Genomic DNA, 15566 nt, shown 5'->3' with positions numbered 1-15566 from the left:
ACCTCTGGGTGGTGCTGAAGGCTACTGGGTGGGTGAGCTCTGGGGAGCAGTACAAGTGTCTGAGATGGCATGGCTTGTGCTCTGCCCATCTGGCTCTTGAGCTGGTTTAGCTGGTACCAGGGCAAAATGCAAGTGGCTGGGGACAGCTGGGCATCCTGGAAGCTGTGGAGGTGCTAGCTGTCACCAACAGGTGATGTAGACTGACCCAAAGGCCACCTGTCCCCCAAAGGCCATGCAGTCCCTCACCTCCTCCTGATATCAGCCTCTACATCCCACCCTGCCTCTTTGCTGCCCTCCCTCCAATGCTGCCAGGCTCCCTGCACAGCCAGGCTGGGCTCGCTGAGGGGCCAGGGCAGGCGTGTGGCTGTGCCCCTCTGCCCCTCACCCTGGGCAGGAGGAGCCCTCCCTTGCCTCTCCCACCTTGTTTTGCAGAGCGGGGCTGACTACGGCTTCCTGGTGAGCCAGAACACGAAGCTGCTGAGCGCGCTGGAGAGGCTGCAGCACCGCTGCTCCAGCCTGGCCGAGGAGAACAGCTTGCTGGTGAGCAGAGCACCAGGGCCTCTTCTGCACCCCGCCTGGGGGCTGGGCTGCCATGGGATGCTCCACGGGGAGGAGCTCCCTGGCTGAGAACAGCTTGCTGGTGAGCAGAGCACCAGGGCTTCTTCTGCTCCTGCCTGGGGGCTGGGCTGCCATGGGATGCTCCATGTGGAGAAGCTCCCTGGCTGAGAACAGCTTGCTGGTGAGCAGAGCACCAGGGCCTCTTCTGCACCCCGCCTGGGGGCTGGGCTGCCATGGGATGCTCCATGTGGAGAAGCTCCCTGGCTGAGAACAGCTTGCTGGTGAGCAGAGCACCAGGGCCTCTTCTGCACCCCGCCTGGGGGCTGGGCTGCCATGGGATGCTCCACGGGGAGGAGCTCCCTGGCCAAGATGAGCTGCTGTTGGCTGCCAGCTTCAGATATTGGGACAGGGGATTAGCTGGGCAGGGCTGGGTGGTCTGGGTTCCATGGGTGGCTTCACACTACACCAGTTGTTGGCTTGAGCAGGATCCCTTCCTCATGGCATGGAGCAAGGACCCTGTGCTGTCCTCTGCTGTCTTTGTTTGGTGGAACTCCCAAGAGGCTTTAACACAAGCCCCCACTGCAGAGAGCAAGGCAGCAGAGAGCTGAGGGCAGGGAGGGGAAGTCACTCTTGTTTCCTCTTTAATGGGAGAAGCAGAAACATGTGATTCACTTCACCCTTACCTTGGCTTGGCAGCGCAGCACTGCCCTCTGCTCCCACAGCAGCTCAGCACCCAGCTCCCTCCAGCTGCACATGCAGCACCCAAAGCCAACTAGGCTGATACAACCTGGGCCAGCCACTCTGCTTCACTCCTTCACCCTTGTCTCCCCAGCCCCATGGTGGGCAGCCAGGACCCTTGGGAAATACAAAGAGATGATGCTCCCCACCTGCCACCTCCCTGGAGGAGCATCAGCCCCTTGAGCAGCCCCACAGCCTGGGGATGTGGCCACCTGCAAATGTGGTTGCTCAGCCTTTCAGATGCATATCACCAGATTCAAAGTGCACGTTTGAGATAATTGTCTTGCACTCAAAACATCAATCCAGCATGACCTGCTGGCTGGGGGTTAGCCCTTATCAGTCATCTGGCTTTTACACACCACTATCAGGCAAGCTCCCACCGACTCTTGCTGCCAAAGCCCTGCCTGGGTCTTGTGGCTGAAGAAAAGCAGCGAGCAGCCATGGTGGGATCTCACAGGGGTGGAGAGGAAAATAACTGGAAGGGTCAGCCAAGCTGACATCTCTGCTGAGGTGAAAAGGCAGCACAACACCTCTGGGTGCAACCTTGAGGGAAGGAGCCGTCGGCAAGGGGCAGCTTATGGGAAGGGACAGATAACAAATAAGAGGGGATTAGGAGGGAGCAGAATCACTGGGAAGAGAAAGGAAATTTGCTTTGCAAATAGCACAAAGTCCTCTGCTGCTTTCTCCCATTCCACTCAGCTCATGCTTTGGTGTCAGGAGAGGAAGGACAACAGCTAAGGGTGCAGTAGATCCTCAGCTGTGCGCCGAGTTCTGTATCCCCAGGGAGTAAACTTGGGAAAAGGATGCCCAAAGGGTGAGGGACCAGGAAAGGCTGCTGCTGGAAGTGTGCCAAATCCCAGCCTGCAACGAGTGTGTTCTGGCTGGAGAGGGATGGCATGGGCTGGGGCAAGGGGCATCTCCTGGGGACTAAAAGGTCACTTGTAACAGAAACCCAGGAAGCAGAGGTTCCAGCGGCTGCAGAGGCAGCACCGGCAGCCAGTGGTGCTCAGCGGCTGCACGGCTGTAGAACAGGCTGACAAAAGCCCTGTGGGTGCAGAGCAGCTCAGGCAGGGCTGGGGAGCTTGGCTCCCACTAACACCCCCAACACACAGCTTCGAGCTGAGCAGGGGCTTCACCTCAACCCCCTCCTTCTGTTCTCCAGCGCAGGAGCTGCTTCCCCCAGACAGAGGAGAAGGTGAAGCACCTGAAGAGGAAGAACGCGGAGCTGGCCGTGATTGCCAAGCGCCTGGAGGAGAGAGCTCGGAAACTCCAGGAGGCAAACCTCAAAGTCGTGAGTGCTGGGCTCGGCTGCTGCTGGGAAGCTGAGCTAGGAGAGCACCTCCTCGCTGGGGCTTCTGCCTGGCTGCTTCTCTGAGCTAGAATGGCCTTTTCCTGCCCCTGCTCTGGCACCTACAGCACATCAGCCACAGGGCAAGAAGGGACTCTGCTCCAGTGAGACCTCCCCTGCTGGGGAGGTGCTGGGGCCAGATCTGCAGTTCTCAGCACAGGCAGGGACCTGTTGAAGTGGGGCCAGAGGAAGCCACAGCAGTGGTGGAGGCACTGTCCCTGGAGTTGCTCAAGAAAAGCCTGGCTGGGGCACTTAGTGCCATGGTCTGGTTGATTGTCTAGGGCTGGGTGCTAGGTTGGACTGGCTGAGCTTGGAGGTCTCTTCCAACCTGCCTGATTCTATGATTCTATGATTCTATGCTGTGAGGCCAGGCTGAGAGAGTTGAGGGTGTCCAGCCTTGAGAAGAGAAGGCTTTAGGGAGACCTTCTGGTAGCCTTTCAAGACATAAAGAGGGTGATCAGATAGCAGGGGACAGACTTTTGAGCAGGGCCCGTTGTGGCACGACAAGGGGAGGTGGTTTGAACCAGAAGAGGGAGATTCAGACTGGGGAGAAAGAAGAAATGCTTAACACTGAGGGTGGTGTGACCCTGGGCCAGGTTGCCCAGCTTGGTGGTAGATGTCCTATCCCTGGAACCATTTCAGTTCAGGTCGTTTAGAGCTCTGAGCAGCCTGCTCTAGCTGCAGGTGTTCCTGCTGACTGCAGAGGGGTTGAACTGGGTGAACTTGAAAGGTCTCCTCCAACCCAAACCATTCTATGACTCTAACCACGACAACCCAGCCAGCACCAGCCTGTCCTGCTCCTGCTTGGGCAGCTGCCTTTGAGCTGGGTTTCTCGCTGTAAATGTGCTGACCCACCTCGAGGTGTTAGTTTAAGGTAATCAGCTCAGCTTCCCTTGGGCAAGTGGTGGAAAGAATTCATCTGACTTCACCTAAAAGAAACAGGAAGCATTTGCATAAGAAACGGAGTGTGGTAAAGCACAACAGGAAGGGGTGAGAGCCTCTGCTCTGCCCCATCCACACCTCGCTTCATTCCTCTGCAAGCTGCAGGCTTTTTCTTTTCTCCAACCCAACTGCAGCTGGTTGCAAACCCTGTGGCATCTGACACAGTGCAGGAGTGATGGGAGGTGGCTGTTGGATGTGGGCTCCTGGGCACAAGCTCTTGCATGACCTTCCTAATTGCAGTGGAGTAAAGCAAGGCAAAAAAAAAGGCTTTCTTCCGTTGGAAGGGAACCAGGGACTGTGCTGGGGAATTCAGGCCCTTGAGGGTAGAAAGAAGGAAGTGAAAGCTTTGCTGGAGAGAAGGTGTGGGGGTTTTTCCTGGTCCTGTCTGCCTTCTTTGTCCCCAGGCACCATGTCACCCATCTGCCATGCTACTTGCAGGGGAACAGTTGCTGCCAGATGGACTTGGCAGATACTACATCAGGGGAAATCATTTGCTCTACGTCCAAATGCTAGTGAGAGCCTCCAGCACCCAGACAGATACTGCTTTCTTTTCTTCCCTGAGTTAAATGTTGGGCTGATGACAGCTTAAGACCTGTGCAAGGTCTGGGAGAACCAACCTGCTTGGCTCCTGGGCTGGGCCAGGTCTCCCAGCAGCAGAAAGTGCTTGGATGGCTGAGGCTCATGGAGGGTGGGCTGGAGGCAGGCCCAGGAGCTGCATGTCCAGCTGGCAGGGCTCTCCACACTGGTACGTGGGTGAGATGCTTGGGGAAGAAAGGTTTGCACAAAGGTCGATGGCAGAATGGTCCTGATCAGGTGAGAGAGAGAAAGTCCTCCCTCTCCAGGCTGTCAGGCTCTGTGCAGACAAACGCAGCTGGAGAGGCAGAGGCAGGGACTGGATGTGGTCTCACTGCCCAGGGGTTGGGATGAGCAGAGAGCTGTGAACTGCCTCTTCCTCCAGCTCCTCAGGCATGGGGGTTGTGCTGAGGGCAAGTGTCCCAGGGACACTGTGGCCATGCAGCCTCAGCTCCTGCCCGAGGTCACTGCCCAGAGCCTGTACCCAGCCAGCTGCCTGTCCCTGTCTGCCCTGCTCCCCCTGAAGCATGCTGCCATCCCCACCCTTGGCCTTCCCTCTCTCCCTCTCAGGGAGCATGCAAAGCTCAGCTGCTTCTACTGAACATCTCCCAGTCCTCCCCTGGCCCTCCCTGGGCTTTCTCTTGCCTCTCCCTTTGCCTGTAGCTTCCACTTAACCAGCGTGAAGCCCTTTCCTGCTGCTGAGCAAAACCCACAGAAGCTCCATTTCTCTTCCCGGTTTGGCCACCTCCATCCTTGCTCCCATGCTCACCTTTCCTGCCATCTTGCCCTCCTCTCTACTCCTTTCTGCTGTTCCTGGTTTTCTTCTCTTCCCTGCCCCCACTCTTGCCCTGCCTGCAGCCTCTAGTGCTGACAAAACCTATTGGCCTCATCTGCTCAGGACCTTCTCCTTCTTTGAACCCCTTCTCCATCCACCCCTTCCTCTTTCCTCCCAGGTCTGTCCTGCTGCTCTCTCTGCTTCTCTGTTCCTTTGATGCTTGTTTTTTTGACAGTGCTCCCTGCCTGGCAGCTGTTGGGGCGATGGGATGGTGGTTAACAGACACCAATGCTTGTGGTTGCTCTCTCTGGTCACTTGCAGGTCACTGCTCCAATGCCTCTGAAGGGCTCCAGCCTGGAGCTGTGTAAGAAAGCCTTTGCCCGCCAGCGTGCCAAGGACCTGACCGAGCAAGCCAGCGCTCTGCTGGCCAAGGACAAGCAGATCGAGGCTCTGCAACAGGAGTGCCGGCAGCTGCAAGCCAAGCTCATCGCAGGGAAGGTGAGACACCTCCTGGGACAGCACTAAGTGGCTAGGGACAGGCAGTGCAACAGCAGTGATGGGAGCCAGGCTACAGGAAGCAGTGGGAGGGCAGTTAGCCCCCAGGGCAGACTGAAACCAGAAGGCAATTGGAGATGATTTGCACAGGGGATGTGTGGGATGTGAGGTGAGCAGTGTGGCAGAGATGGTGACTCCTCCAGAACACTGTGAGGGACACTTTGGTTGGCCCTCTATGCATTTATGAGTCTAAGCTACCATTTTCAGCAGCAACTGAAAGTCCCTGCCTTGGAGAACCCCAAGAAGCTCCAAACACAGGGTGGCTTTTCACACTGCCGAGCTTCAGGCAAGATCTGGCCACAGGACCTCCTCTGAAGGGGTTTCTTTACAAAGTAAGCCAGCCAAATGTGTTCCCAAGAACCTGCCCAAATCCCACGTGGTGAGGGGCAGCTCTCTGAGTGCTCACAACCACCGTGGCCCTGGTGATAACTGGCTGCATGTCTATGATGAAGAGTACAAACAGCAGCTGAGGGTGGGTGTCCATGAAGCCACCTACACTGCTCATGCCTGCAGCTGTGCTGGTGATGCAGGTTCCCCTCAGCACTAGCACAGAAGTTACCAGTGTAAATGATGGGATAAAAGGGATGAAAGGCTGATGGAGCTCATCCCAAGACACGTCTCTAAAACTCCTTGCATGTGTTGCTCCCTCCAAGCACTGCTTCTCTAGGATTGCTCTGAAGGGAGCCTCTGCAGACATCTGAAGCTAGGTGAAATGATTCCTACTCCAGGTGACTAAAACAACCTGCCCTGGACATACCAGATTGGTCTTTTGCTTGTCAGCTGGACCTTTGCAGTTTAGGGCAGTTGTTAAGCTCTCCTGAGAGGCTCACACTAGATTTCCCCTATTGTGTGGTTAAGTGCAACCCTATGCTCCTGCACACAGCTGAGCTGACCTTAGGTTTGTACTTACCCTACTCAGAGGACATTTAGGTGACAAACACTTCCTCACTGAAAGCAGCTTTATTTTTGTCCCTGGCCTCCCCACATGCTCATTTTAACAATGGGTTTGAAAGGAGCTCCTCAGTCTTTCCCTGATGTAGATCACACCAGGACAAGAACAGTTCTGGTGTCCCCAGTGTAAGAAGAACATGGAACTGATGGAGAAGGTCTAGAGGCAGCCAAGGAGATGGTTGGAGGGCTGGAAGACCTCTCCTGTCTAGCAGAGGCTGTGGGAGTTGGGGTTGTTCAGAGTGAAGAAGTGATGGCTCCAGGGAGACGTTAGAGAAGCCCTCCAGTGCCTGAAGGGAGCCTACAAGAAACTGGGGAGGGACTTTTCACAGTATCACACAGTATCATCAGGGTTGGAAGAGACCTCACAGATCATCAAGTCCAACTCTTTACCACAGAGCTCAAGGCTAGACCATGGCACCAAGTGCCACGTCCAAGGGCTTGTAGTGATAGGACAAGGGACAATGGTTTGAAGCTTGAGGAGGACAGATCTAGGCTGGATATTAGACAGAAATTATTTACAGTGAGGGTGGTGAGACACTGGAAAAGGTTGCCCAGGGAGGTTGTGGCTGCTCCCCCCCCGGAAGCATTTAAGGCCAGGTTGGAAGAGGCTTTGAGCAGCCTGGGCTAGTTGGAGGTGTCCCTGCCCATGGCAGGGGGCTTGGAACCAAATGATCTTTAAGGTCCCTTCCAACCCAACCCATTCTATGATTCCACAATCTCTGCTTGTTCAGGCTGCCCACTGATCCCTTCTGGCATTAAACCACAGGAAAAAAATACCCAGCTCTGCCTGTGCTCTACTGTGTCCTCAAGAAGCAATTCCCTGCCTGGCCCCCACAGAAGAGGGGATAAACTCTTTCCAGAGCAGACTGATTCTCTTAGCAGAGCCTGCTGGGCAATCAGAATCTGCCAGGGCACAGGAGTGACAAACTGTAGAGGAATGTGACAAAGGCAGGTGAGCAAGATTCACTTCAGGCCAAGGAGGCACACACGGATGCCACCTGCAGGGTGTGGATGAACTCAGCCTTGCTAAGCCAGAGGTGACCACCCCAGCTCGGGTGTTTGTGTAGCAGAGGCACCACAGCATCACAGAAACATGCAGGTGGGCAAAGCCCCTCAGGAGCACCAAGTCCAACCTAGAACCCTACTCTACAAGATTCACCCTAGACCATAGCTCCAAGCACCACATCCAAGCCACCCTTAAACACAGCCAGGCAACTCTAGCACCTCCCTGGGCAGCTCATTCCAGTCCCTGACCACTCTCTCCAGGAAAAAAACTTTTCCCTAATGTCCACTTTAAACCTCCCCAGCCTCGACTAACAGGGGACATTGACACATGAGCAGGGAATCAGGATACCAGGGAGTGACAGGACTAGGGGGAACAGAGTGAAGCTGGAGATGGGTAGGTTCAGGGTGCATGTAAGGAGGAAGTTCTTCACCATGAGAGTGGTGAGAGCCTGGAATGGGTTACCCAGGGAGGTGTTTAAGGCCAGGCTGGATGAGGCTGTGTGCAGCCTGATCTAGGGTAGGGTGTCCCTGCCCATGGCAGGGGGATTAGAACTAGATGATCCTTGTGGTCCCTTCCAACCCTGACTGATTCTATGACTCTGTGATTCTAATCCACAGAGAGGAGAGGAAGAGAGGAGATCATTCTGTCTGATCTTGGCTTCCCCATTTCTCTTCCAAGCAAACTGCTCATTAAATTTTAATTCCCAGCTGGTTAAAATTCATAATTCTCCTAATCTGTCTGCAGCATGCAAAATGCATTATGCCAATGAAGGGGTTTACAGGCAGAGATATCACATGCAGGCTCCCAGCTTGTAACCAAATCAATTCTAATCTCGGGTACTTAAGTCAGCACCCATTTTTTTCAGCAGCTTAGAAAGTGGCTCCACTCAGCTCCTTTCCAGCAGCAGGAGAGACAGGCTGCAAAACCTCAGCCTCCTTTTGCAAAGCCAGGGCTCTTAGGATAGGAGAAAATGGGCTTCCACCCAAACCCCAGCCCCAGCTAAATCCCAGGCAGCAGTTCCTTGCCACACGGAAGCAGGGAACCAGCAAGGCAGCTGCAGGGGATGTGTAGAATAGAAACTGTGAGTGGAGCACAAGAGTAGGTTTTCTTTCTACTCCCTTCTTCCCCCAGGCTGTCTGTTGAGAAGAGCTGCCTCTTTTTGGTGGGGGAAGGGAGGTTTTGTACAGAGCCACAGCCAATTTTGTTTAAAGAAACTACTACCCTGATAGCCTGACCGTGGGTCTGGCAGAGAGCAGGCCCCAGCTGCTTGCTTCTTGAATCTGTCATCAGTTCCCATTAGCTCTGCCTCAGTTTCCCCCTTGCAGCCTGACAGCAACCACGGTTTTCTAGACAAACTGTATTTATAAAGCCCATGCAAATAAGAAGTGAGCAGGGAAGCAGATGAAATTCGTCCTGGATAGGAGGTCTGCAAATAAGAAGTGAGCAGGGAAGCAGATGAAATTCGTCCTGGATAGGAGGTCTGCACCGAATTCAGTGGCTTAGGAGCCTTCCAGGGGAGTGAAGCCATCTCTCCCCCAGCAGCAGCTTTGTAAAGACAGGTTTTTCACAACCAGCTTTTTTGGACCTCTGCACGGACATGCAGGTACCTGTTTCTCCAGCTTCCTGAAATCTGACAGCCTTTGAAGACTTCAAACAAGCTGCTGACAATATTCTCACCGGTTTTGTGAGAGCCACATTGCATTGGTTTCCTTCAAAAGCTTGCTGGGCTCGGGTTTGGAGTGGCTGGGAGTGACTCATCGTGCTAAAGATAGGGGCTCCTCCATAGAAACTGTCTCTGAGGAGGATAGAAAGCAAGACTGCTTGAAGAACTAAACATTATCTTGAGCAAGAAGGGAACAAATCCCAGATGTTCTGCATTCTTTCCAGCATTTAAAGCCCCAACCAGCGCTAGGGCTGCAGAGCTTGCCAGCACCCACACCCAGGTGGCAAAGCAGCGAAGGCTCTGGGCTGGCTGGGACATGAGATGGCCTTATCCTGACACGCTCTCTGCTGGCAGGCACCGAGAAATCGCACACGGCAGAAAGCTCTTTTGCTCTGGCACCCAGACAGCTGCAAGAGCATCGCAGCCTGGTTTTCGATCTTCAGGTGGAATGAGGTGTTTGCATAAGGGGTGCAAAGTGACTGCTTTTGAAGAAGAGCCAGCAAAGAGAAAGCTTTGTGAGCCACGCTGCCTGGTTTTCACCAGACTCCCCTCAGTATAGAACTGTAGAATCGTAGAATCAAGCAGGTTGGAAGAGAGCTCCAAGCTCAGCCAGCCCAACCTAGCACCCAGCCCCAACCAACCAACCAGACCATGGCACTAAGTGCCCCAGCCAGGCTTGGCTTCAACACCTCCAGGGACAACTCCACCACCTCCCTGGGCAGCCCATTCCAATGCCAATCACTCTCTCTGACAACAACTTCCTAACAACATCCAGCCTAGACCTGCCCTGGCACAGCTCCAGGCTGTGTCCCCTTCTTCTGTTGCTGCTTGCCTGGCAGCAGAGCCCAACCCCACCTGGCTACAACCTCCCTTCAGGTAGTTGTAGACAGCAATGAGCTCTGCCCTGAGCCTCCTCTGCTGCAGGCTGCACCCCCCCAGCTCCCTCAGCCTCTCCTCCTAAGGCATTTGCATGTCACATCACCACCCTGAGCTGCTCCAGCTTTGAGGGCCTGTCAGTAAGACGATGTGCTGTTGGTGCACATGGCCTGCAAGGAGGGGCTGAGGGAGCTGGGGGTGTTGAGACTGGAGAAGAGGAGGCTGAGGAGAGACCTCATTGCTCTCTGCAGCTACCTGAAGGGAAGTTGAAGCAAGGAGGGGGCAAACTCTTCTCCTTGGTGGCAAAGGACAGGACCTTAGGAAACAGTTTCAAACTGTGCCAGGGGAGGTTCAGGCTAGATGCTAGGAGAGAATTCTTCACAGAGAGGGTTATTAGACATTGGAATGGCCTGTCCAGGGCAGTGGTGGGGTCACTGCTCCTGAAGGTATTTAAGCAGCCTGTGGACTTGGCGCTTAGGGACAGGGTTTAGTGTTCATAGGATCACTGGATCACAGGATGTTAGGGGTTGGGAGGGACCCAAAGAGACCACTGAGTCCAACACCCCTGCCAGAGCAGGACCATACAATCTATCTTATGTCACAGAGGGATATGTCCAGATAGTCCTTGAAAGTCTCCAGAGGAGACTCCACAGCCTCTCCAGGGAGCCTGTGCCAGTGCTCTGGGACCCTTACGGTCAAAAAGTTCCCCCTTGTGTTGAGCTGGAACCTCCTGTGCTGCAGCTTCCATCCATTGCTGCTTGTCCTATCCCAGGGAGCAAGTGCCATAGAATCATAGAATCAACCAGGTTGGAAGAGACCTCCAAGCTCATCCAGTCCAACCTAGCACCCAGCCCTATCCAATCAACCAGACCATGGCACTAAGTGCCTCATCCAGGCTTTTCTTGAAGACCCCCAGGGACGGTGCCTCCACCACCTCCCTGGGCAGCCCATTCCAATGCCAATCACTCTCTCTGACAACGACTTCCTCCTAACATCCAGCCTACACCTACCCTGGCACAACTTGAGACTGTGTCCCCTTGTTCTACTGCTGGTTACCTGGGAGAAGAGGCCACCCCCCACCTGGCTACAATGTCCCTTCAGGTAGTTGTAGACAGTAATAAGATCCCCCCTGAGCCTCCTCTTCTCCAGAGTGTCCCCCCACTCCTGACCCCCAGCTCTCAGAGATTTATAAACACTGATTCAATCCCCTCTCAATCTTCTCTTCTCCAGACTAAGCAGCCCCAGGTCCCTCAGCCTCTCCTCACCAGGCAGTGCTCCTGTCCCCTCATCACCCTCCTAGCCCTCCGCTGGACCCTCTCCAGCAGATCCCTGTCCCTCTTCAACTGGGGTGCCCAGAACTGAAGGCAGTACTCGAGCCGTTGACTGAAGGTGTTGACCCTTCCGTGCTGGGTGGAGGGTTGGAGTGGAGCATCTCGGAGGTCTCTTCCAACCGGCTGTTCTCTGTGTGTCCCTTTGTGCCCTGCAGGACGACCCTCGCTGCCGGAACGTCATCGAGTTCGATCGGCTGCTGCGGGAATCCCAGCGAGAGGTGCTACGGCTGCAGAGACAGATCGCCCTGAAGAACTTCAAGGAGTACCTACGGTCCTCCAAAATCACTTCAGGAGGAGCTTTGCCTAGCACCCCTGCGCGCTTGGGGCCACCTGTGCCAAGGCTAAGCACCTGCATCAGAGGTTCACCCCTACCAAAGCATGCCCGCCTGGGAGGGGAAGCACACAAAGAGGTGAGAGGAGTCGGTGAGCTAAATGCTTTGCTGTTTAATTGTTCCCTTAATTACCGTGCTTAGGAAACGTTTCAAGGGTGTGTGAGCGCTGCAGTTCACATCCACCAGAGAGGTGCTGGAGTCTCCATCTGCGGAGTCGTCCAAAACCCACCTGGATGCAATCCTGTGCAACCTGCTCCGGGTGAATCTGCTCTGGCGTGGGGGCTGGAATAGATAAGAGGTCCCTTCCAACCCCTGCCATGCCGTGATTCTGTGATCTGCTGTAAACAGGTGCTGTGCTGGTCTCTCAAGAGACTGACCTCATTGCTGTCTACAACTACCTGAAGTGGCATTGTAGCCAGGTGGGGGGTGGCCTCTTCTCCCAGGCAACCAGCAACAGAACAAGGGGACACAGTCTCAAGTTGTGCCAGGGCAGGTATAGGCTGGATGTTAGGAAGAAGTTCTTCACAGAGAGAGTGATTGGCATTGGAATGGGCTGCCCAAGGAGGTGGTGGAGGCACCGTCCCTGGAGGTCTTCAAGAAAAGACTGGATGAGGCACTTAGTGCCATGGTCTAGCTGACTGGATAGGGCTGGGTGCTAGGTTGGACTGGATGAGCTTGGAGGTCTCTTCCAACCTGCTTGATTCTATGATTCGAGTGTCAGGGCTCACAGGGTGAAGGGCTTCACGGCCTCTCCTGGCAGCTTAGCCAACCACAGGGATGCTGAACCACACTGGGACCTTGACTCTGCTCATCATCCCCAGCACAGAGCTCCCATGCTGTGTTTTCCTGCCTAGGAAAGCAGGCAGCACTGATGCCCTCATTTGCTGAAAAGGAACACTTTTGGTATTTGAATCATAGAATCAAGCAGGTTGGAAGAGAGCTCCAAGCTCAGCCAGCCCAACCCAGCACCCAGCCCCAACCAACCAGACCATGGCACTAAGTGCCCCAGCCAGGCTTGGCTTCAACACCTCCAGCCACACAGACTCCACCACCTCCCTGGGCAGCCCATTGCAATGCCAATCACTCTCTCTGCCAGGAACTTCCTAACAACATCCAGCCTAGACCTGCCCTGGCACAGCTCCAGGCTGTGTCCCCTTCTTATGTTGCTGGCTGCCTGGGAGCAGAGCCCAACCCCACCTGGCTACAGCCTCCCTGCAGGCAGCTATAGACAGCAACAAGCTCACCCCTGAGCCTCCTCTCCCTGTGGGTGAGCAACAGGCACCCAGGGCCATGGAGGCAGTGGCAGGGAGCAAGCTGCTCCTTCACCTCCATCCCCGTGGAACCCCAGTGCTTGGCACTGGCCACACCTCGAATCCTGGGCTCAGTTTTGAGCCGCTCACTCTGAGAAGGACATTCAGAGGTTGAAGTGGGTCCAGAGAAGGGCAATGAAGCTAGGGAAGGGTTTGGAGGAAAGGGCTGCTGAGGAGCAGCTGAGGGAACTGAGGTTGTTCAGCCTGGAGAAAGAGAGGCTGAGGAGAGACCTCACCGCTGCCTACAGCTCCTTGAGGAGAGGCTGCAGCCAGGTGTGGGGGGTGCGGCTTGGTCTTTTCTCCCTGGGAACAAGCGGTAGGACCAGAGGAAACGGCCTCGAGTTGCAGCAGGGCAGGTTCAGGCTGGGTGTCAGGAAAAGCAATCTTTCCTGAGGCAGTTGTCGAGCCCTGGCTGAGGCTGCTGAGGGGAGCGGTGCAGTCCCCACGCCCGCAGGGGTGTCCCAGCCGCGTAGATGTGGTTGCCGAGGGACACGGCGGGCGCTCAGCAGCGCTGGGCTAGCAGCTGGACTCCACGACCCCGCAAGTTTCTGCCAAGCAAAACGCTTCCACGAGTCTATTCCGTGACTCTATCCCCCGCCAGGGGCAGGGGCGGCTCCGGCCCCTGCACGGCCCCGGCTCCCACCTCCCCCGGCGCTACGGCTCCGTCCGCAGCGAACCGCGGGGCCCGGCCGCACTGCCAGGCCTCGCCGAGCCGCGGCCTTGCCTGACAGCGGTGCCCGGCCGCGGCCGCCCCTCCGGCCCGCAGTGGTACGTGCCGGTAAATCCGGGCCGCCCCAGGGCGCCGCCTCCCCTCCGGCGGCCGCGCAGCCGGCAGGTAAGGCCGGGTCCTGCCGCCGCCACCCTCGCTGGGGTCGGGACGGCTGGGGGCGGCTGCGGCGCTGCCTCCGCCGGGGGCCGGGGCGGGCCGGGCTGAGGCACCGCCGGGAATCCGCCTCTGTCGCGGCGGGGCCGAGCTGCCGCCGAGCTGCCGCCGAGCTGCCGGGACAGGCCCGCCGGGGCCTCTGCTACTTGCGGGTAGGGCAGCGGAGCTTTCCCTCAGCGCCCGCGGGCGAAATCCTTCTCGACGGAGATCGAAGCCGCGGTGAGAGGGTGCAGGCTGGCCGAGGGCTCAGCCCGCTCCGGGGGTTGAGGTCTGGGCTAGGGCAGGAAGGCGGCTCCGGGAGCCGGGGCTGGAGCGGGGATGCGGCGCCGGCCGGGGCTCGCCGGGCTGCCCGCAGGCCGGGCTGGCAGGCGGTGTGGGCGTGAGGCCGGGCCGCGGGGGACAGATGCAGCCTGGTGCCCTGCAGCTCCGCCGGCTGCGGTGTCGGCAGCCAGGGGTGGCAGCGCCGGGTCCGCCGGCCCCCGGTGGGCTTCGTGTTTGTGGGCTCACCCGTTCCTGTCTAAAGTTTTCGCTACCCGCCGTGGCCCCGGGGAAGGATTTTCTCATCGGCAGGCTGCGGGAGGACGAGCTTCTCCTCGTCCCTCTAGACTCCCACCAGCATCTCACCGCTTTGGCTCCTAACAGAGGATACATGGACTGTTTGTACCTCCTTTGTCCCTTTCAAGGCGCTTGTGAGTTTACCAGCCCCTCTCCTTCAGCCTTTTCCAATGCCTCTTTCTTGCCCCTTCCATGCTTCACTGTTACCCATCTTTGTACGTTCCCTCTGTCAGTTTTGTGCCGGGGGGAAGCTGCGCTGCACGCAGTACCCCAGACGCTGCCCCCTTGATTTATAGGGTGGCATAATGAAGTTTTCTTTCCCTTTCCCAATAGATCTCTTTGTCTTTTTGTCTAAGCACTGGGCTCTGTTAAAACATCGTTTGTCTGGTGGCCCTCTGTAATCTCTCAGTGTCATGAGGATCTCTTCACCATTTGTCTCTTTGCTGTATCAGTCCTTGGAGGGCACAGTTCCTGCTGCCTCTCTTTTAGTCCTTCCATTTTTCACTACATATTACCCCTTAGAGAGGGTGAGGAGAAACATTCCCTTCTCAGGCTGTCTTCAGAAGCCTTTCAGAGCGCTGTGGCTGAATTGTGTTCAGAGCAGATTGTACCTACAGGATCTCCCTCGCCTATTTTCTTGCTGACACCATAGAAAAACCTCTCTGGATTGGTAAATGTGGTGATTTTTTCCCCCCTCCTCAATATATATTTGTTGGTTCTTTTTTGTTCTCCAAGGGTGTGACTAATCTTCGTTGCATTGTCTATCAGGTGTCAGATGTACTGCTCTGTGTTTGCATAGATCTCCACTTCTAAAACCTGATGCTTGCCACCCTCCAGTTCTTTGTGTTGGAGAAATGCCACACTGCACATCGTGGCTTGCTGCTGGAGTTCATGCCAAGGGGGGTTTAGGAACCCTTGGGTGATTGTTGTCTAATCTTGGTGCTTTGTTGCTGTTTATTTTGTTGCCTTCCACAGTTCTTCTTCTAGACAGTTCAGTTTGAGAGAGATCCTCAGCTCTCTTTGTTACAGTGTGAGGATTCTGTGTTCATGACCCAGGCTCCTACTTCCAGACAGGAAGAAGTTGTTTCCAGTGAGGGTGGTAAGACACTGGCACTGGTTGCCCAGGGATGCTCCCTCCCTGGAAGTGTTCAAGGCCATGTTGGATGAGAC

At 55.9% G+C, this 15566-nt stretch overlaps 1 protein-coding gene across 9 annotated transcripts in view; it reads left to right on the top strand.

The window, feature by feature from the left end:
• The window catches only part of TSPOAP1 (TSPO associated protein 1), a 96880-nt gene that overhangs the window by 19507 nt on the left and 61807 nt on the right, over window positions 1-15566 (top strand). For 8 of the 9 annotated variants that reach the window (XM_064166179.1, XM_064166185.1, XM_064166181.1 and 5 more), the window contains exons 2-5: window positions 433-540; window positions 2459-2587; window positions 5256-5432; window positions 11472-11726. In XM_064166179.1, coding sequence (XP_064022249.1) covers window positions 433-540; window positions 2459-2587; window positions 5256-5432; window positions 11472-11726 — 669 coding nt within the window. The remainder of the gene's footprint in view (window positions 1-432; window positions 541-2458; window positions 2588-5255; window positions 5433-11471; window positions 11727-15566) is intronic. The other variant, XM_064166183.1, reaches the window with a different exon arrangement.

This window comes from Pogoniulus pusillus, chromosome 27 (genome assembly GCF_015220805.1).
Source record: "Pogoniulus pusillus isolate bPogPus1 chromosome 27, bPogPus1.pri, whole genome shotgun sequence".
In the NCBI taxonomy this organism is placed as follows: Eukaryota; Metazoa; Chordata; class Aves; order Piciformes; family Lybiidae; genus Pogoniulus; species Pogoniulus pusillus.
The sequence above is the reverse complement of the archived record's forward strand: the minus strand, read 5'-3'. Positions and strand labels throughout refer to the sequence as shown.